This window comes from Cydia fagiglandana, chromosome 20, assembly GCF_963556715.1.
Source record: "Cydia fagiglandana chromosome 20, ilCydFagi1.1, whole genome shotgun sequence".
NCBI lineage: Eukaryota > Metazoa > Arthropoda > Insecta > Lepidoptera > Tortricidae > Cydia > Cydia fagiglandana.
The window spans coordinates 9576647-9599715 of NC_085951.1; the positions used below are offsets into that span (position 1 = coordinate 9576647).

The 23069-nt window shown below is 36.3% G+C and overlaps 1 protein-coding gene across 1 annotated transcript; it reads right to left on the bottom strand.

The window, feature by feature from the left end:
- Positions 1 to 230: 230 nt before the first annotated feature.
- LOC134674434 (odorant receptor coreceptor) lies at positions 231 to 22267 on the bottom strand. The gene is made up of 11 exons (XM_063532504.1): positions 22056 to 22267; positions 21853 to 21952; positions 21169 to 21379; positions 11591 to 11727; positions 9609 to 9769; positions 7979 to 8165; positions 7429 to 7642; positions 6916 to 7015; positions 6454 to 6558; positions 3046 to 3201; positions 231 to 2344 (listed from the first exon to the last, which is right to left on the bottom strand). Exons 2-11 carry the CDS (start codon positions 21950 to 21952, stop codon positions 2294 to 2296), a joined length of 1422 nt encoding a protein of 473 aa, XP_063388574.1. The 5' UTR covers positions 22056 to 22267; the 3' UTR covers positions 231 to 2293.
- Between the last annotated feature and the right edge of the window lie 802 nt (positions 22268 to 23069).

Below are 23069 nucleotides of genomic sequence, written 5' to 3' on the forward strand. Positions count from 1 at the left end.
TGTGTGATTAATATTCAACAACTAGTTAATTTCAGGAAATGTAATTTGCTTTCTAATAATAGTTGGGTGTGCTTGTTGCAGGTATTATATTATGTACAATCTATATATACATATATGTAATACTGATTCCCTTATATTTCACGAATCTCCTCTTTCCGTACAGACTCTAGTATCTACATAATTATTAACAAATATATAAATTACGTAAATGATGCTTTTGAATAAAACAATTTTATTTAAAAATAATTTAATCCATAAAATATACCATCTAACAAACACAAGAGAAAAATAACTATTTATAGGTCCAGCCAAATTTTTCAACTACCGTCAATCTATAAAAAATCCTACTACTATTATTTTCCTTTGCATATAATATACTTTCTTATATTATAACCTTTTTATACATATAAAAACTTTTCATTTACGATCTTGAATATTTATGATAAATAGGTACTTATAATAAATATATAGGTACACACTATTGTATCACATATACGAGTTCTAAGTGCCAAAACATTACCTATACAAATAAGACAAAAGAAAGGTGCAGCTAGACAATTAATTTTAATTATTTACTGCCTTAAAGTGACATTCCATTTCCAACTCCAGCTGCAATACTGTTCATTTTACTATGGAAACGCGCCGCTGTCACTGTCAATTTCCATAGTATTGCAGCTGCAGTTGGAAATGGAATGTCACTCTTAGAGTGTTGTCTACCAGTCAATCGTTGGATCAAACAGAGACTTATTATAAGTGCATAAGAAAAAAACAGAGATGAAGTAATACATTAACCGTAAAAATAAACCGATTCCCGATAAATTAATTAGCAATATACATACCCGCAAATCTAAGTGAAGTAACAACATTATAAACATACTTAGTAATTACTTCCACAACAGTAGTTCAATAATATTGTAGGTAAATATTAAAATGTGCATCACTGAAATAGTGAAATATGTGTAAATGCGACTAGGAGCCGTGAAAATAAATATTATCACGAATAACATGTTGGTAACCATCACTACACATTATAAAACAAAGTCCACCGCCACGTCTGTATATTATGTATGTTCTCCATAAACTCAAAAACTACTGAAAGGATGTAGTTTCACCTACCAATAGATTCTTGGGGAAGGTGTGTAATTGGTTTTGTTATATACTTTGTAAAGGTCTTGTGTATCCCGAGACGTGTCACTAGTAAAATAATAAATCCATTTATAAATAAGTGTACAATAAAAACATTAACTATTAGGTAGGGGAGACCGAGGTAAGTTGTGACAGAGGAGAGTTGTGACATTGTCGATTTTTTGAAATCTAATAAGTGTTAGTGAGCTCGCAACAGTGTGCGTTTGTTGGCTCGCAATTTGAACCAACAAACGCGCGCTATTGCGACCTAGTTTTTAGTTAATAGATTCCAAAAAATCGACAATGTCACAACTTTCCTCTGTCACAACTCACCTTGGTCTCCCCTACTAGATATTTTTAGAATTGCTCGTAAAGGTATCAAGCTATAAAATTCTAATCTATGTCTATTCTAGTCCATAAACCTATTAGCGACCCGCGCCCCGGCTTCGCACGGGTTACACAAAACTTTAACAAATTACAAATCTAACCCTTCCTCATGAATCACTCTATTAACAGGTGAAAACAGCATGAAAATCCGTTCCGAAGTTATTAAATTTATCGTGAACATACATACACACAAACACTCAAACGCGGCGAGGGACTTTATTTACAAGGTTTTAACGCTAAAAATTTCCGCAGTTTGTTAGAAATTATGTCTAACCTCCTAAATAAAAATACGTACCTACATATGATCTACCAAAATGAAATACCACAGAAATATTATAACAAGTGTAATATCTTTAATTGTACTAAATTGTTTAGTTTAGAAATGACATTGTTACGTATTATTCTGATGTAATAAATTTATTTCAATATGACAGTCAACAATTTTTGGGAGGAATATAAATATAACTTATACTTAGGTATACCTAAAGATTATATACACCGTGGGAACGAGTAACCCGACAGATTTTAACCACGAATTTTTGAGGTCATAAGGTGCTATTTATAAGTGTAAGTACACAGGATTGAATTAAGACTCTTAACCAATAGTACCTAAACGCTTTGTCATCAATCAAAATTTCACGACGGTAATCGTAGTCGTATGGCCGCGTCGCAATTTGAGGATTCTTAACTTTTAAGTTCAACCTCAGAGGGAAAAATACATTTCGTTCAACAGACTCAAAGGTAGAAGCTTGTAAGTTGTCTTTGATGAATTCGGTGGCTTCTACTTCAGTTGTACTAACACCATGAAGTAGGTTACAACAGCGCCGAGTACCTTTAGAGAATGAAAGAAAACAAATTAGAGAATTAACGAAATAGGTAGGTACTTCACGACTTCTCTCGACGAGCACTCAACTTTTTTTGAAGCGCCGTTGTGGACAATGCCTTATAATATCAAACATTGTCACCGGAATCGGTAAAAAATATCAAACGCATTTGTCAGACCGATGACGAAAAATAGACTAAGTATCTGTTCTATTGTCTTACATAATAAACATACTCGTACCTACATGAATATAAGTACAGAATTAGTGCATATTGTTTTCCATCTTATTTTCTCCGGAATATTTGTATTTGTCATGCTAGTTCAGTCAATGTCAGTACTTTTTGTACCGAGACTGACTGGAATAGCAAGACACGTTCGTAAATATCCGTGAGTATACTTACCTACTTACTTACTCCGTTGGCTCAGCGACTGAAAATGAGACTGGCCTCCGACACAGGACAGCGCCACTTTTCTCGAGTTTTTTCGTGAGTATACCATGGAAAATAATTACGCTATACATCTACAAAATGTAGATTCTGTTTCCGTGTAACTAAAAGAGGCTTCGGCTGTGTGTTTCGATCGCAAATAAAAATCTCGCTCTTCAATCCTCTTCTCGATAATCCCCGTCGATGGGACGCTGACCAAGACAATATTTTTTTCTATAAAGCAGTAAAAGAAAATGTCAGAGTTATGTTTTTAGTCAAACTTACAGAAGCGAACAGATCCAGTGAGACCGTGAAGAACTTGGCGCCGGAGATGCTCATGGCCTTCTGACACTGCTGGCACACAATCTGGACAAAGGTCTTAGCTTCTTCGGAGCCGTCGTACCATTGGCACGAGTATGCTGCTTCCATCACTGAAGAGCTCTGTGTGAAATAGAAGTTAAGTATGAAACTGGGCATGTTTTGTTTAGAAACTCCGTACTATTTTTAACCGATTATAAATCTTTTCAAAGAATCATGTCGAAAGAGAAAACGTTTTAATTAGAAATGAAAATTCATTTACTTCTCCTTTTTCTTCTTATTTCTCCTTCCTTTAAAAATCTTACTACAAGTAAAGGATGACGTTAGACCGGGCCGTGTCCGGGCCGGAGCTTAGTTAGTTAGTGCTTCTGGGCATTTTCCGGAAATCGACAACCATTGTGCCTATTCTGCGTGAAACGAGGTAGCGCTACTCTAACCACCACAGCTCCTCCATGAAGCCTAGCAATATTTTCAGGTTGCTGACTGCCTCTTTTAGTGTGCTCGTCCCTAGGTATTTGCTCCTCTATGCTTCTACCTGTTTGCAGTCTAGGAGTCTGTGTTTTGTTGTTTCCTCTTCTTCCATGCACGCTCTGCACATGGGGCTGTCTGTTTTACCCATATCGTCGGTGCGAATAAAAAAATCGCTATGTGTTTTTTTACGATTTTTTGATTTTGGCATATTTGAATTCCTTTTTAAATTTCCCGTCGACCCACATAAATATTTTTGTTATATATTTATTAGTATTGAAAATAAAAAAATCCGCTATGTGAACACACAACAACATTTGTCCAAAAAAATAACAGAACAGAAACAAAAAATAGCTATGTGATTTTTTACCACATAACGATATTAAATGCCTTGTTTTCCGTCGAGGGTGATGGCGATAATGTTGCACATGGCGATTTATTGTAGAATGGATTACCCGACATAGACCCTAAAATCCGCTATGTATCATCTCTCGTACTATGTTACTTTGGCAACAAATCGCTATGTGTACAAACTTCACACATGACGATTTTAATGAACCAAATTTAAGTCGCTATGTAGCAAAATTTGGTTAAAATAATAATATTGTATAAAATTACATATAAATCTGTATATTTTCTTCATGAGTATTATGTAAAAATCATTGATCTATCAGAAAAAAATACAGGCGCAACAAATATATAACAAACAGGAAAATAAACAGTTATTTTTGTCTCCTGAAAAGTAGCTTAAAAATACATGGCGATTTTTTTATTCGCACCGACGATATTGTGTAGGTGTTTGTTTAGTGTGTTATGTCCGGGCCGGAGCTTCCGGAGTTTACTTTTCTATGATATGACAGGTGATCACGTGATGCTTTCCATAGAAAAGGATGCGCCGGATCTCCGGATCGGACACGGCCCGGTGTAACGCGAGTCATCCTTAATACCTAACCTCTTGAAAAAGAAAACACAAAGACTATAAATAATATATTGATTTGGCGTAACGGTCTGTATTACAACTCTTTTACTCCAAGGAGGGATGACCTCGCGACCTTCCCGGTATTATTATCATGCCGCGATCAGAAAGGGATTAGAAATAACAGATTTCCATACACTTACGCCAAAATCAATATGGATTGACAGCTATCTCAATCCCTTTCTAATCGCGATTCAGTAATATCTCATTCATTCATTTCATTATCTTTATGTAACGTTCAAATGACCTATGGAATTGCGGACCGTTCCGTATAGCGCATTGACTATGTAAGACTGTAACCAATTTTATTCATACATACAGAATCTTATAAAAGCGACCTTACTTGTTTGTTTAGGTAAATAATAACTTTTAAAATTTGAGACATTTAAAAAAGGATAGGATGTAAAAAAATAAACAAATTCTTATTATTTGTTAATAAACAAATTATTATTATTTTATTAACTAATAATATCAACAAGATCCGAGTATTATACAGAGCTGAGTATATTTATAAAATCATTCCAAGGGCAGAAGCCATTTTCATCAATAGCACACTCTTCCATTTCAAGAATCTGCCAAAGCGGCGGATTTTGTAAACTCACTTCAACGCCATCTCTTAGTTGTTTCATAGATTGATAAATGTAGTTGACTCTTAGCAACTCTTGGTCATTTTCTGCGTCGTACCATTTTTGAAACACAAGTTTCCCACCAATAGGCGTTTTTTCAAGTTGATCTTGTAGAACAAAGTTCTTGAATCTTAAAGAAGATGTCAGAGCACTTATATTCGAATCGTGTCCGACTAGTAGATAAAATCGCTTTTTACCTTTGAAAAATATATCAGTTAAATATTTAAGCATTGTTGAGGCTACATCCTTATCCAAAATCTTTGTTTCATAGAGTACCTCCTGATAACTTCTTAATATCGTCATTAAAGACTTCCATTGGTTCTCAGTTTGAATTTGTCCCCAAGCTACATTTTCTTGCGTCATGCCATCGTAATATTCCATTAAAAAGTAATCTACAAGACTCCAACCAATTTTTAAAGCGCCAATAATATTAGGAGACTTATTAACTTGAAAATCAATTTCATTTTCCACTTCACTTAAATCGCAAATCTTTTCTGTTTTGCAATATGATGAATTGCCAAAATTGATTATTTCATTCAATTCCAAAAATGCATTCTTCAACATGAGACTATTTAACTTCTTCTTCATTTCATACAAAGCAGCTTCTTTGAATTCTTCTGTAGCATTTATAATGCTTCTTTTAAAGATTGGATCATCACCAGTAATATTTTTAAAGTAAACATCCACGCAATGTCCAAAGGCACCTTCCGTAAAGGATTTTGCAGTTTCTTTCGTTCTAGATACGGTGTTGGCATGCACGAACACCTGGTCTTTAGGGCAGTTACTGTCAAATAACTTTTCCTCGATCATCCAATCAGCAAAATACTTTCCCATGGAATGTTCGAGAAGACTTCCTTTTGGAGTTAAACTTCCAGGTTCCAAGTTCCAAGTAGGCTACTTTTTTGGACTCATCTGCTCCATATTGTAAAATGGTGTACGTATATTATGTCTCGAAAGCACATACACTTGTTTTAATTTATAACCATGACCGCTTGCAAATAGTAAGATAGTTAATAATAATTTTATAAACATATTGATAACACTGTCTTGAGATGTTCTCAGCTAAGTTTATCAAGTTAAACTGAAACATAGAGAACTTGACCTAGTGACATAATAGTTGCTAATTCATTGATAAGATAACTCAAGTAGCGTATTGTAGTTTTAATATGTTACAATCATATCCATTGCGATGTCATCTTGAAGTCATTAGTCGCACGTTATACAAATAAAAATATCGTCAGTACTTCAGCAGAGATGTCCGAAAATTTTAAATTGGTTTAAACAGAAACTAGTATTAGGTCATACCTCCTCAATAAGCCTGTTGCCGAAGATACAGAAGTGAAACACCTGCCCAAGAGTGTAGCTGAGGTATCCGACTGTGCTGAACGCGTACACATTGAGACCATCGATCTGTGAATTGATAACTGTCGTAAGCTTTACCAAGGAAAACAAATCTCACTGTTGGAAGTAGGCAATTATAGCTATATGTTGTTCGCTTTAGATGGGCACATATGGACCTCCGTAATAATTTATGATTTTAAAATCTCATAATGTTCAAGCCAATCATAGTCCTTAAAATCCTGGCTGAAAATTGCATAATTGCAGTCGCACCCAAAAAAGTCTGCAACGGATTTGATAGCCCACGCAGTGTGTCATTTATACGTCATACTTTCATAGAAGTTTGACGTCTAAAATAACACTTGCACTGTGTTGGTGAATCCGCTGCAGACTATTCTTGGTCTGACTCTAGAAAAGTCTAAATCTTACCTTTGTCGCTTGATAAGCCAGAAGTGTAAGTGTAATGGTTGACACCAACATGTGAAACAGTAGAGCAGTACCATAAGTATCTCCTATGGACGCCACCAGTCTAAAACATATTGCAAAATTTAAACTAAGCTTTACCAACTTCATTCGTTCATACTTCGGTATTCCACTTAAAATTTTTCGTAAGTGCGAAAATCAAATTGTTGTGTGGTGTGCACTTATAGGTACACTTCATTTAAAAATCTGTTTTATTTAAACCATTTCATCGGATTTCGAATTGAGTATTATATATTTCAGAGAATTATGCTCACAAGTTGTTTTGATTGTTATCTTTGATAATTTAAGCCTAAGGGCTTAAGTCTTCATCAAATACATACTAAGGCATGTGGATTATTTTATAACTTCCTAATAAGAAGTTTTGGAAGGTGTTCTTCTAAACAACACAGTTTTTCCGACTCTAACATATGCATACATCCATGGTGTCCTAAGCTCGGGTACAAGATACGAGTAACATACCTCACAACGTGCTTATGTCTCTCCACCCAATACTTGATAGCGGATCTAGCCAACATCTCTTGTTTTTGGGTCAACCCGTTCGGATTGGGATTCGGCGAGTTAAAGTTCTGCAGGCGACCCCCCGCGCCTCGCAGCATCATGCCGAAATCCTGCTGCGTGGAATATATACCGCGGATATCCATGTCTGTGGGCTCTGGGACTTTTTCGGACTTTTCTGAAATTATTTTTAGCCTTTAGTTTTTTAAAATCAGTATTTAGTCAGTGTAATCAGTCAATGTAGTAGTCAGTAAGTGCTGGTGACCTAGCGATAAGAGCGTGTAACTTTCAATTCGGAGGTCGCGGGGTCCAACCCCGGCTCGTATCAATGAGTTTATCAAAAAGTCTATCAAAGAGTATTTATATCTCCCACAGGACAGGCTATAGTTTCTCTTCTGGGTTGGAAGGTCAGATGGCAGTCGCTTTCGTAAATACTAACGCCTACGTCAATTCTTAGGATAAGTTGTCAATGTCCGAGATTCAAGAAATCTGGTTAGAATATTCTTTGCCTTACCAGTAGAAGATGCCCTGAACAACTCAGCAGTGTTAGGCCTGTAGGTGTCTAGAGCAGCGCTGAGCTCCATGAGTGGCTTCATGATGGCTTTGAGATGCTGCAGCTGCTCGCAGGCGAAGATCAGCCAGGAGCAGAACATCACATCCATCAGATTGGCGATCAACATTGAGAACAAAAGCCAGTAGATCTGTTGGAACACAGTAATATTAAATTTAAACGTTTTAAGGATGTTTGTTGAATGTGTGTTGTTGTCAGTGTTTGTAATTAACATATTATGCGTTCCGCTTGTAATTTCGAACTTACCTACTACTACTTCTTTTCGAGTATTAGTCAATGTTAAGTTTGACTGTTGACAGATTACTTCAAAGAAAACATAATAAAGTAAACAAATCCGATTTGTTAGCCATATTTTAATGAACATTAATTGATGATTTATGATATGAATTTTAAATATATTTTAATTTGGCTTTTATGGTACAAAGATACAACTATAGTTACGTTCGCGGTGGTTTCATCTCCAAAAAATTGAAAAACATTGCCAATTTTAAAAGATTTAAAAATATATTCTTGTGCCAAGTTTGGTGTAAGATTGATCACCCGCCACGTAGTTGCTAACGTGCTTGAACGTAGATACCGTAAAAAGGCTATTCTAGTTCTAGTTTGCCCGGCTTTTAAGCCATTAGTTACGTCTGACGTACCTAATACCGATACCTATTTAAAGTCGTTGATCGGGAAACATACTAAGAGGCACTTCGCTCAGTTAATCAGATGTTTAAAGGTGGGTGAATAATTTAGGATTTGATTAAAAAACTGCCAATTACAACATAATTTTTACTTAAGCAGTAAGGAAGGAAAGGGTTTCAAAAAATCATAACACCTTCTAGCTGCGATTTGCAATACACGGCGCAATTCGGTAAATGATTTAGAGAACGAATGCCGTGGAACGTCACAGTCATATCGTTACTATTTCGTATCTAGTGAATCTCTAAATCATTTCCCGAATCGCGCTGTATGATATTGGGAGTTACTTAATTCAATTTCAAATCACTTCCGGACGCCGATTTATGGCGAACATGAATTCTGAAATTCTGAAATGACGGAATTACCTATAGCAGATTTATATTTTTTACATGGATCCAACTTACAATCGTTAAGATCCAAAAGTGACGTGATAAGGCGCATAATTGTAAACAGACTAATACAGGACAAGCGACTTGATACTTGTTTTTGTAAAAATAATATCTTTCATGTACATAATGTTATGTTGCGTGTGCACGAAATACGATACCTAGTTTGTACGAGCTCCGACTAGGGTAATTGGCCACCTGTTAGTAACTGGGCACCCCAAACTAAAAATGAATTCTGTTCACCTATAAACAGAATTCATTTAAAGTGGCTAGGTAGTTAGGTATTGAAGGCTGGCCAGTTATTGAAACCGTATACTAAAATGATTTCTGTTTATACGTCAATAGAATTCATTTTTAGTTTAGAGTGGCCAGTTATTGGCCGGTGGCCAGTTACTGGCGAATTAACCTAATTTAAATTCTTCGCTTTAAAATGTAATACGCTTGTGTTTGGACTGTCAGCTTGTCCCACTAGTACGTCATGCTGCGAAGACAAATAAACGAACCTGATAAACGAACGCGATGATGTACATGCTTCCACTCATCGCGTTGAAGGGGTACCAGGCCTTCAGCGGGAGCCTGGGAGCTGGCTCGGTCAGGGTATCGTTGCTCTCCTTATCGGCGATCAGGCGGACGGACTCGCCGAAAAACGTGAGGGTCACCCAGCCTAGAATTCAGAAGCGGTGTAACTGCGGTCCCCGAATTAGTAAAAATCGGCCAAGTGCGAGTTGGACTTCACGCACGAAGGGTTCCGTACCATAAGGCAAAAAACTGCAAAATATCACGTTTGTTGATTAGGAGGCCGACCTAAATATGTATTTTGCTTTGTTTTTAGTATTTGTGGTTGTAGCGGCGAAAAAAATACATCTTTTGTGAAAATTTCAACTGTCTAGCTGTCTTGAGTTACAGCCTGGTGACAGACAGATGGACGGACAGACGGGCAGACGGACAGAGGAGTCTTAGTAATGGTCCCGTTTTTACCCTTTGGGTACGGAACCCTAAAAAAAATATCTTTTGCTGACGAAAATTATTATGTGTTCGGGTTTATCGGCCAAAGGTAGCCTTTATGCTGTAATGAACTACACCAAATTTTGTGAGCTTGTTTCACGAATAAAGACAAAATTCTAAATATATATTCATATCCCGGTCAATATAAAAGTGACATTCCATTTCCAACTGCAGCTGCAATACTGTTCATTTTACTATGGAAATTGACAATGACAGCGACGCGTTTCCATAGTAAAATGAACAGTATTGCAGCTGCAGTTGGAAATGGAATGTCACTCTTAAGTAGTCTAGATTAAAATAGCTTTGGGAATTTTCAAATCACAGAGATACACATAACTTAAATTTTCTCTCACAGGAAGTGCACTAAGGCAATATCCATATGCCCTATCGTCCACACTGTTAACTAACTATCATCGACCTTATTGCAATGAGATAAGGTCCACTGATGGTCAGTTATAGTATCGGTATATATTTGCACAAGCAGAGTGTGCATTTTTCTCGAATCCCATTTCCTCGCACTATTTACAGTCCGCCAGGGCCTACCGCGAATCACGTTCGACGTGTTGCCTTCCTGTCACACTTACTTACGAATCTACAAGTGCGACAGAGAGGCTACACGTCGAACGTGGTTCGCGGTAGGCCCTCGAGGCCGAGATACGGGGCTACGTGTTTATGCAATTGCAAACTAAAAACTTGGACCTGTGTCAAGAATAACAAAGAGGGTTGAAAGTCCTTTGTGTATCTTGCTACAACGGGGTGTTGGTATATTTTGTCAATTATTAGCAAAAATTTACATTTGTAAAACCACCATTCACCAACTGGCCAAAATATAATGAGGATTTTTCCCGGTAGATACCTTTAAGAAACCGAAATTAGCCGCCAGAATTCATATTTCGGGAGCAGAAGACAAGACAAGAATGCGCCACACCAGGCCGGGGACATGCCTGCTCCGGACCAGCCGGCATACCAGGGGACGAAATTTGTGGGGGATGGGGGAGGGATAGTTATAATCAGCCGGCTATGCAGCCTAAAGCTAAATATTGGAAGGTAGGAGGGGCATGTTATGTTGTCGAAGGAGAGCGTTGAGAATGCTGCTCGTCGTTTCCTTTTCGATCTTTGAGATATTTTGTATCAAGTAGGGTAAGTAATTCAACTTTCGGGAGTAGAATGGATAATAATATGTTATTTTCTGTAGCAGCCTAGACGAACGCCTGATAGACCAAAAAATGTCATAGAAAAAATACAAACAAGAAAGAGTAAAATTATGTATATTGCCAAGAAAACGGGAAATAGTATAGTTAAAACCCAAACCCAAGTTATGAGGGTTCAAAAAAACGACGAAGCGCTTCGAGAAACGTTAGGTAGTGCCCTTGCGCTTCCCTTTGCTCGGCGGGTGCTCCCAGATAGGTAGCTTAGGTTTAATTACATATGTGTCAATTTATTTTTAAATGTAATTTGTATGATCTTTGTAGATACTCACTGACAACTGAGAGACAGGTGGTACCACAAATAAAGTAGAGCAGCCGGCGGCTCTTGTCCAGAGAGAGCTGGTGGTACCTGGCGTCCGACTCCGTGAAGAGAGGGTGGCTGTTCGACTGGTTCCATACTGCCAAGGTCCTGGGAAGGAACAAAGAAGAGACTGAAGTAAAGCCTGACAAGATCTAGACACGCGGCAGCGTGTCAAGCCAAGTTCAAGCAAAGGAACTGGCTAGCCAGCGCCGAGTGTAATATTACACGAACCACTTGGTGCCACTTTTGACCCTTCTATAACTCAAAACATCTTTGACGTAAACACATAAAACTACGTGTGTTTAATTATATCCATAAGGATATCTAGAAGCCCAAATTTCATGAAGCTAGCTCAAACGGTTATAAAGGTATGAAGGTCAAAAAGTCGTAAATTTTAAGACTGACTTATGACTTATAGTACCTAAACCTAACCTACTTCCAGATGACCTAGAAGGATGAAATTTGGAATCCAGCTTGGTTATTGTGTGTAACCGTAGGAAAAAATCTAAAAATAAAACAAAGTTAAAAAATAGGGGGGGTCCCCATACAAAAAAACCATTTTTTATTGGGACTGACATATAAGTACCTAAACCTAACCTACTTCCAGATGACCTAGAAGGATGAAATTTGGAATCCAGCTCGGTTATTGTGTGTAACCGTAGGAAAAAATCTAAAAATAAAATAAAGTTTAAAAATAGGGGGGGTCCCCATACAAAAAAAACATTTTTTATTGGGACTGACATATAAGTACCTAAACCTAAACCTACTTCCAGATGACCTAGAAGGATGAAATTTGGAATCCAGCTCGGTTATTGTGTGTAAGCGTAGGAAAAAATCTAAAAATAAAAAAAAGTTAAAAAATAGGGGGGGTCCCCATACAAAAAAATATTTTTTTATTGTAGCGTTGGAACCGTTACAAGCAGATATTTGAAACTACCCCAATATATGTATTATTATATTTGCTATATTAAAATAAAGTTTAGTCAAAAAATAAGTGGTGTCCCCATACAAAAAAACTTGTAATACGCTCTAAACAACCGGCCAACGGTGTGTCGTCGTCGGCGCGCGGCACCACATAATTATACAAAGAACAGAAGTAAAAACCATACAGCGGAAATACAAGAAAAAACATTAAATCTCAATACCTGCCTATACTGGAGTCAGTTATGTAACGCTGCCATACATGACCCAAAAAATTTTTATTAAGCTATGAGCTTCATCACATCTGATATTTGAGTAATTCTAAGCATTTCTAGCCTGAAGTGGGGGGGAGGGTGGGGACAAAGACGGCCGCCATCCGTCATCTTTAAAAAAAATCTACTCTGATCCTGGTGGGTACTAGGGCAAGTTTGGTATCATTTTCGTATAAACCAAAGACGTAGAATTCATTGCTGATATTTGTTTTTTCAATGTCATAGTAATTTTACAAGAAAAACGTAAAAAGGTGAAAAATTTGGTTGGAGATTTTTGCTACGCGGAGCCGAAACTACAAAAGATAGAAAGTTGAAATTTGCACACTAGATTACATTTATAAAGTGTACAAGAGATAAGAAGCGATTTTGAGAAATTCAACCCCTAAGGGGGTTAAAAAGGGGATGAAAGTTTGTATGGGGTTCAAGTTTTATTTTAAGCTAGGAATTTGAAACTTCGTAAAACGATATATTATTAAAATACAAGAAAACTAATTTCAGCGTTTTTGAAAATTCATCCCCTAAGGTGGTGAAAAAGGAGTTGAAAGTTTGTATAGATATCAAAAAAATTTTCGAACGCGGGACTTGAATCTTTGTATTTGGGGATATTATTAAAAGACAGGAAAAGTAATTTCAGCGTTTTGTAAAATTCATCCCCTAACAGGGTTAAAAAGGGGTTGAAAGTTTGAATCCATTACAAATCCGAGTAGACACACATTTCTTATTGCCTCCCAGGCTTGAAATGCTTAGAATTACTCAAGGAACATATGTGATGAAGCTCATAGCTTAATAAAAAATTTTTGGGTCAACTTTATAACTGCTTCCGCTACTAGTTTTCTTTACAAAAAGTATTGATATCCCACCAAAAACATAAATGTAAAAAAGGAGAGCCAAGTTCAATACAAAAATTATGCTTGGCTGTGGGGCTCGCCGCAAAAAGAATGGAGATCTAAATGAGTGCCACTGCCAAGTTCTATGCAAAATCCAAATATGTATTTATAGGAACAAAATAACATTATAAACAAGTATTAAACTCTATTTCTTTGCTTTATTGGATACCTATAACAATTGCTGTTATTTAAAAAAATGTGAGATCTTAAAGTAGGTTAGATTTGGCTTGGCCAGATTTTATCAGAATTACAATATATATAAAATGATTGATGTAATGAAAACTGGCCAAGTCAAATCTAAGTCTTGTGGAGACTGGTCTGTTAAGCTAACACGAGCTATTATACTTAGTAACTTTTATTAATTAATTACAGTGAGACGCCTCATTCTGTTCTCGTATGTTTCTTTTCTTTTAATGAATGTATTAATTATACAGGATATTGACTCTTGGAGACCTTATACATCTCTAAGGATAACTTGATAAACTATATAATCTTATAGTTCTGACACCTAGAGACATTTACACCTCTAAATATTATAGATTTTTTTTGTGTGTTTTTTTATCTGTATTTTGTATGTAATTCGACATTAAGAGACCATATACATCTCTTAGTAATTGTAATACGTTAGATTGAATTGTTAGTTTTATTTTATAAAATTGTTGATGTTATTATTTTTGCTTTTATGTAAATTCAATGTTGACGTGTAAAAGTGCCCTTGTGGCCTATTTGCTGAATAAATGTTGATGTTTGATGTCTAACCTACTTTAAGATCTCACATTTTTTTAAATAACAGCAATTGTTATAGGTATCCAATAAAGCAAAGAAATAGAGTTTAATACTTGTTTATAATGTTATTTTGTTCCTATAAATACATATTTGGATTTTGCATAGAACTTGGCAGTGACACTCATTTAGATCTCCATTCTTTTTGCGGCGAGCCCCACAGCCAAGCATAATTTTTGTATTGAACTTGGCTCTCCTTTTTTACATTTATGTTTTTGGTGGGATTATATTTAGCCCTGAGGTAGTGTCGCTGCAAGCCGCTTGCATATGGCTATATTATTATAGTGCGTACGTTAGACATAAAAAAAGAACCTTCAAAATATAGTGTGTAAATCTAGTACGGGCGAATATTTAAACGGTGGTTAGCATAGGACCTAAAAAGAATATTGAGATAGATTTTGCTTAAAAAATACAATGAAAATTTTAACCATACAAAATAATTTGGCCCGCAATGTTAACCACACGTTACGGGATTCAAGCTTTTTAAAATAACTTTCAACGCTTGTTGGCTCGTAATGCTCGCATCTCGTAGTTATCTTATGTTTCTTAATGTTTGCAGTACATTGCTGCTCGGTGTTACTTAAAAAAAGTTCTAATAATGGTTAAGCGGAGAAATTCTATTACCTGGTTTATTTTATTGCCCGTATTGGATTTAGACACTGTATAAATCATCACGAATCCAATAAAAAGTTCATAATATCACAAAATCTTAAGTATTATGTAAACCGGCGAAACAATCGGGTTTCATCAATATTCATACCGTTCAATCTTGTTACAGAAGAAAGCGATCCGCCCTATTTGAATATTTTTAGGGCGTCCAACGATACTCTCGATTGGTGGCCAAATGAAATATCGAAAAGAAGATTAAAAGATTTATTACTTACGAAGCTTATAACTTTTCACTTGCCAATGGAAAGGTACTTTAGCGATGTTGATACATACAGTAGAATCCGTTTATTATGACTCCGCATATACTGACCAACCGCTTACTATGACGCAATTACTGTGCGAAGTTTGGTTTCCATATAAAATTCTACGTGACGAAGTCGGATAAGATGACTTCGCTTATAGTGAGAATTCGCTTACTATGACCTATAAATCCTATTGTTATGGAATTATGTCCGGTTATACTGACAATTCGCTGGTTTTCGTAGCCGTACCAACGTCTTTCATTGCGAAACGTTTGATGCGTGCGTGGCGTGTAAGTTGTTTTTGTTTTGATCTCGATATAATTGGTACATGGTTAATAAAGCTCATCTCTCGCAAAGGAATTTGAGATTAATTTGGAAAAAGTAACAAAAATAAGAAGTTAATCCACTATGCTTTATATGACATCCGCTTAGTATGACGTGTTTGTCACTTCCCTTCGATGTCATTATAAGCGGATTCTACTGTATATTCAATAACAGTTTTGAATGACTCACGGTTAGTAGGTGAATAGGTTCATCTCCCGATCGATATAAGTCATATATTCAATAGGTTTTTTTAATGCAATTATGGTTACCCGGCGTTACAGCATAAAAATACCAACGTGCCGAGAAACTTAAGCTAACAAAATACTTAGTTTTAGTTTTTAATTTTAGGTATTAATTTTATTATATAATGTAGTTTTATGTAACTATTTCAGCTTGTTTGTTTATTGACCAATAAATTTTCCCATTTTACTTTCCGAATACGAAATACTTCATTTCAAGAGAAATGAGGAATAAAAGAAAAAAATCAAAGTAATAAAGACGTATAAGTACAGGGTACAGGCTAAAATGACACATGTGTATCGATTCTAATTTAAGAATTTGTTTTGGTTTCGAACTGGTTTTGATATAACCTTGACGATTGTTTTGATGAATAGGGCGCATCTCACACAAGACTTTCGCTTCATTTCGCATTTCGCATGCACTATCGTGAGCAATCTTTGAGGTCAAACCAAAATAAGATCAAACCGGCGATGCAGGCAGGTTTCCGAGTAGTACCTACCTATTTTGCGAGACAAATGGAGCATTCCACGGGCTGTCCCGTACAAACGCATTTTATTTCCTGTGTTGCGACTGTTTTTTCGGCATTTAAAGCAGGCGATTATTTTTCGTGCATATTTTTGACCATTTGTCATAGAAAAGGAAACTCTTATACCTGCAAATCTTCAAGAAATTCGCGTTTGTACGGGACAAACGGTAGACAATTTCATGGAATGATCCAAATGTAGATACATATATCTATGTAAGTGATAGTAGCAGCCATTTCATATAGTACAAATATCTAGGTCTCCTAAAAGCAAACTACTTAGCCAGTGTGATGTATTTTGGCAAGACTTCCCTACTTGGTAGAATCATAGAGGCCGATTCTGGCAATAAGGTAACAACAGCAAAAAAATAGACGGTTGTAATAACCGTGAGAACCAGAATATTAGCATAAGTACTAAGTCACACCTGCGTGACTTATTTGCGGTCTAGGTCATGGAAAATGTATCTGGAACTTTTCCCACGACTAAGTATAGTAAGTATACGTCAATATGATTAGCTAAATGCGACGACTGAATAGACTAAGCTCTCCATACAAAATGGCCTTCCGAAAATGGTCCAGGCATTACTCTGTCAGTTATCTTTTCTCTTTTATGAATATTACCCAATACACAATTTCTCTCTGTTCAAAAAGTTGTGATTGGTCAATAAATGGTTTCATTTGTTAAAATAAAATTATATATACTGGGTCAAGCAAATCTTGTCAGTAGCAAACGGCGGCAAATTTGAAAAATCGCGGGTTAGCAACACTGTGTTCGAATAATTCGAAAATCGCGTGTCATCTGTGCTTTATCTGTGGAATGTGGATCGGGAATGACAGCCATCATCTTTGTTTACATTCTGAATCGATTCTATTTCAAGAGATATTTCTGCTGTGTCACCATTAAATACCATTAAATACCATATTAAATAAGATTGTGCTTAATCAAAGCTAAGATGCCTACAATGCCTACGGTGGCAACTGAGAAATCTAATAAAATATTAAAATCCAGTAGTAGGACATCTACCTGCTGAAGCAATGATTTTATTCATACATTCTTGTTTAACGGCATAGTCCACTTCTAATTTTATTTTGAGATCTTCAAATTAGTTAATCATTTTTATAAACATCACACACCGCTTTTAAATTGTCCGTCCATACCTATTAATAACAATTTCAAACATTTTCAATAGAGAATCCGCGCGTGACAATATGAATTGACGGGCGCGCTCAGCGGAAAAAAAAGTTTAGGTTCGATGTACATTGTACATTGCTGCTTTTCTTAGCGCAATACTACTCTTTGAGTGTTGCCCTACTTTAGTTTGCTTTACATTGCTACTGACAAGATTTGCTTGACGCACTATATGTCAAACATCTTGCCCAGTTTTGGGGTCATTTATGAGTTCAGGCTTCTAATATTAATTAGGTATTCTAGTTCGTTGCCTAAATGTATAGTCTGACAAGAAATTGTAGAATATTATTGAGGGCGCCACATTCTACGTAGGTAACTGTCACATTTTAGACGTAAAATGCTTATCTAAACATGGCAACAATATAGTAGGTATGGATTTTTTTTTATTTCCATTTTATTTAATTTCTTCTATTTTGTCGCACTATATCTAAATTAAAGAGCTATTTTTATAGTAAACGCCAAACTAAATTTTAATCTGCGTTTATTCAGCTCGTGCCGTGCGACTACTTGAAAGCCTAGAAAATTATAACTTTTGATTACCTATGAATGTTTAATTCCGTAGAAATGGAAACGAATATACCTTTTTAACTTTTAGGCTGTAACAACTATACTTAATCAGACTTTAAACACGTCTTTCTTAGTTCTAAAAACATCTTTCTTAAAAGTGTAACTTACTATTTTTATTTACTTCAGTTAATTTCAAATAATACTATCAAAGTTAACTGTGAAGTATATTACAACTTTAAAATTAACCACCAATTTAAATTTTAATTACCGGCATAAAGGGTTTACGAGACAAAAGTTAATTAAAAGTAGCAGTTGCAGCCACGTTGAACCGGCGTATTGCGATAGTTCGTTTTACGAGAATATTAAATTTATATCAGATAATGTGGTTTCATGCATGACTTCCCTCATATTTAGTTCATTTTAAATTAAAGTCATTTTGCTGGAAATAATTTACTTATGTTTGTTAATTTATTGAATACCTCCTATACTGTATTTTCGGTATTTGGCGCATGAATTGAAATGAAAAATAAGTATATTTTTGAATATCACTACAATTACCAGCTCTGCTACGCAAGCGATATAACTTTATTAATTCATGTGTCCATATAATTTTGTAACTCAGCAGCTCAAATAAGTTTTCCTACTTCTTTAGATTTTTAGAGAACTGTAAGTTTGTAGGTACAAACACAAGTTTCAAATCGAAAAGAAACAAAGATGAGACATACAGGTTCTGCCAGGAGGCAGAGGAGACTGCCATGCACATTCTCTGCTCCTGTGGACCACTATTAATGTCAAAAAGAAGTACCTGGTGGGTACGGGTGGGCTACACGTACTGACTACTGAAACCCTCTGAGGTACAGAGCATTATGGCTCAAATAATCTGGAATTTCCTGGATTCAACGGGCATTAGTAGTGAACTTTTAAAGGCCGTCATAATAGATCACAGCTCGGTCGACGTGACACTCAAAGGCCCACACCCCAATAAAATAATAAAAAATAATAGATTTCTTAAGATGCCTAAAGATTTTTCTACATCTTTCTGAACTCCGTATTACAATAAAAAATCAGAAAAATCAACTCTTCCTTCACTTCGTTGAGCAAGGCTTCGGGTGTCCTAAAAATGAATTCTGTCAAGAATCTTTGTATTTTTTTGTTACATTAAAATTGGGTGGAAATGAATTTTTCTTTTGAGACTCGACGGCTTGTGAAATATTAATACTTCCTTTTATCAAGATTTCGGCTAAAATTTTAGCTACCATCGCCGAGGAATATGATTAATTCGGCTTTGACTGAACATGAGGGAGAAAAAAGACGGATACATATTTTATTATTTGAACGATCGCTCAAAACTTGATAAGGCTTATCAATTGCGCGAATATTATACGTTACCTATTTCGTTTATCTACTCACAAAATATACATTTAAGTTAGTTACTTATTTTAATTCCTGTTTTCTCTGTTTTTAATTTATTTTATATTTTGTATTGCATATATGTGTTTGTGATTTTTGTAATAAAATCAAACATTGAACTTAATAAAAGACACATTTCTGAAGATATTGTCTAAAAAAATTTTGTTACTCTATCTTTATTAAGAATTTATTTTAGAATTAAATAATAATACCATCATCAATAAGACGAATAGATGTTAAGTTAAAGTTTTTTACATTAAGCAGGTACTTATAATGTAATAATATTCATAACGTGCAAAATTCCAAAAGTGTGAACTTTTTCAATACGAGCCGGGTTAAAGTATTATGTGACATGTTTATTAAAATTTCTGTCGCTTTCAGTTGCCGTTCATTAGCGGGACAGTGATTGATGGTATAATTTAACGAGCCAAAATCCTTTGTTTCCACACCAGAGGGGTTACCGCGAAAACCGAAATTCGCAAATTACGGGGATCTTTCTCTTTTACTCCAATGAAAGCGTAAATAGAATAACAGAGAAAGATGCCTGCGATTAGCGAATTTCGATTTTCTCGGTAATAGCCCAGGATTTGAATAATGTTGGCACGAATAACGGGGTTAATAATATTTCCATCCATTTTCATTATTGCTTTTACATATAGTATACACGGATTTGAGATTCAGGATTTTAATTCTATCTAGAGTCCGCCTCATAAAGGTTGACTCACGGCCCGGTCTAGCGGTTAGACCGGACTGGGGTCGGGCCGGAGCTTCCGGCGCTTCATTTTCTATGGAAAGCACCACGTGACGACTGATCAGCCGTCATAGAAAATGACATGTCGGACGCCTCGGCCCGGGCCCGCACGTGTGAGTCATCCTTAAGTCTAGAGAACCTAGTTAGTATATTATATACATATAAGTACAGGTAGTTACTATATATAGAGAACACGTCTCAATTGTCAAGGTTTTAGTCTACCTCGGACACTCTAATATGTATTCCTAATTGTTACCGAGAATCAAATAGACCCGATATTGACGATAATGAATGGGACGCTCCACAATATGGGAGTAATGGGAATTAGGAACTTCTATTGAAGAGGACTTCTTTGACCAGCAAAATACGAATATACATGTATAGGGCTCAGTATACAGTGGTCAAGGATGGTCCATGACAAGACTTCGCCATTATGTACAATGGCGGACAATTGGCCATCAGATGTCTATCGTGGTGCGCAATCGGGAAGCTGTCGGAATTTTTTGACACTTCAAAGGAATCATGGCGTAGGCGGCGTAACGTGGCCTGTGGTGTTCACACAGTCGCTCATAGCAGTGGTTTAACATGGCCCATCGTTAGCCACTGTGTATAGGTACTGGGACCGTAAGGTTTATTGAGGACTTTTTTCATACTCTGGACGCAAAGGCCTGTGGCCTTGTCAGACCGCGAAAAGTCTGCAGCGATTTTGATAACCCACGCAGTGCACGTTATGAAATTATGACGTGTATATAACTTGCACTGTGTGGGCTATCAAACACGCTGCAGACTTTTCTTGGTCTAACTCTATAAGTTATTGATATTAAAACATACCTGTAGAAGCTCTTAGAGTTGATTGCAAAGAAGGCCAGCTTGATGATAGTATGAGCGAAGAACAAGACCGTGATGGTATTGGCGGTGAGTTCGTTGACCTCGTCGGAGTACTGAGCCATGTTGATACCCATACAGATGAAGTTGAGAACGATGAGGAAGGCGTGCATTGAAGCGTATACTTTACGCAGCAGCAATGACATGCCACCGGTTTCTGAGAACAAGTCAAGTTTTGAAGACGTAGATACCGTATAACCATCGAGCTATAGTCCAGTACTATAGCTGGGGAGCCGGCGATGCTGTATGTGTAGTTACATGAACGTCATAGAGACAGATATTTACCAGTCGCTTATCGGTGATGGAAAACATCGTGAGGAAACCGGACTAATCCCAATAAGGAATATCCCCTCTGGGTTGGAAGGTCAGATGGCAGACGCTTTCGTAAATACCGGTTCGGACCCTAGGCTCACTGAGCCTTGGCAAAATGCCGAGATAACGCGAGGAAGAAGAAGAACGGCTACAGATTTTTAAAAATTTCTGGGGGGTTAAAAAAATCGCTAAGTAGATTATGCATTTGGTCGTTTTAGTCCAAGTTAATGCTATAAATTGTTCTATAACTCAATCTGACATTTATTTGTATTAATTGTTTGTGCTTTACTTATTGTATGTTTATTTGTCAAAACTTACCATCGGTGTAATTAAATAGGAAATGTCCGGCCATTTGCATCAGCTTGATGTTTGGCATCAAGTCGGACACAAGGCCCTGAGATTTCACTTTACCCATCATCTAAAATTGAGAGTAAATGATTAATCTTATAATAAATCTACATTATTTAAAATAATCTCAAATTCTTAATTAAGTCGCCCATCACTAACTGCGCATCGCTTACCTTGAGGGCTTTTTAATTTCTCCTTCTGTAATCAAAGACTCAATTCAACTGTCTCTAAGTCTCTAATTTTCGGATCCCTTGGCCATTTCGGTGAATGAGAATTTAATTATTAGATTAGATTATTTTCGACTTCCTTTTAAAGGACGTGCGTCTTTTGAGCGAATGTCTTCAAGAATGATCGATTTAATTTTCACTGCCACCCCACACGCTGACGTGTATCTTTTTCAAAGACTTCTACCAATGGTAAGTAAGTTTGTTGGGAATACAAGCAGATGTCCAGCGGGCGCTTAGTGATTTGTCCCTTTTTAATTATTTATGGTACGTCCATGTGTGTGTTAATTGCATACTTGCAGCGGCGAGTGTGTGTCATCGATTTTCGGATCGAAAAAGCGGTCAATGTTAGTGTTTCATATTTGTTTTCACCGTTATTTGTTGTTTGTTGGTTTGTTTAGTGGGAGTTCTTGGCTAAGTCAATTTTAATGCGCTGCGCTGGCTCACTTGGTTTGTGTTCGTGTTTAAGTAAGATAAACAAAGTTATAAACAGCTAAAGTCAACATTTACATAAATTTCACTTTGAGTAAGTTCACACTAGTTGTTGCCTGCAAGAATAGTGAAATGCACATTTCACACAAACAGTCTTAGAATGCTTATGAAATAAAACTTGTTGAAAGTGTGTGGACATTATAGTCTCACATACCTACTATTTGAGGCCTATGAGGTGGACGGACCAAATAAAGGCAGCAATGGACGGCCCCTTGCACGAATGCGCTAAACGCGCAGCCGTCAGGGAGGAGCATAGAATTTAAATGACAAAGAACAACTGTCAATCTTCAAAAGTGTGACCAAAAATGAAATGCAAGTGTGTGCGTAAATTGCCTATGTGAGATCAAAAATAGTGATGTCATGTTACAACATATTAATAATCTGTCGATGTTTGATTGCTTTATCGACTACTTTTTCAAATGTGTTATTTTAAACACTAAAATTCTATGACATTATGACGTATAAATAACA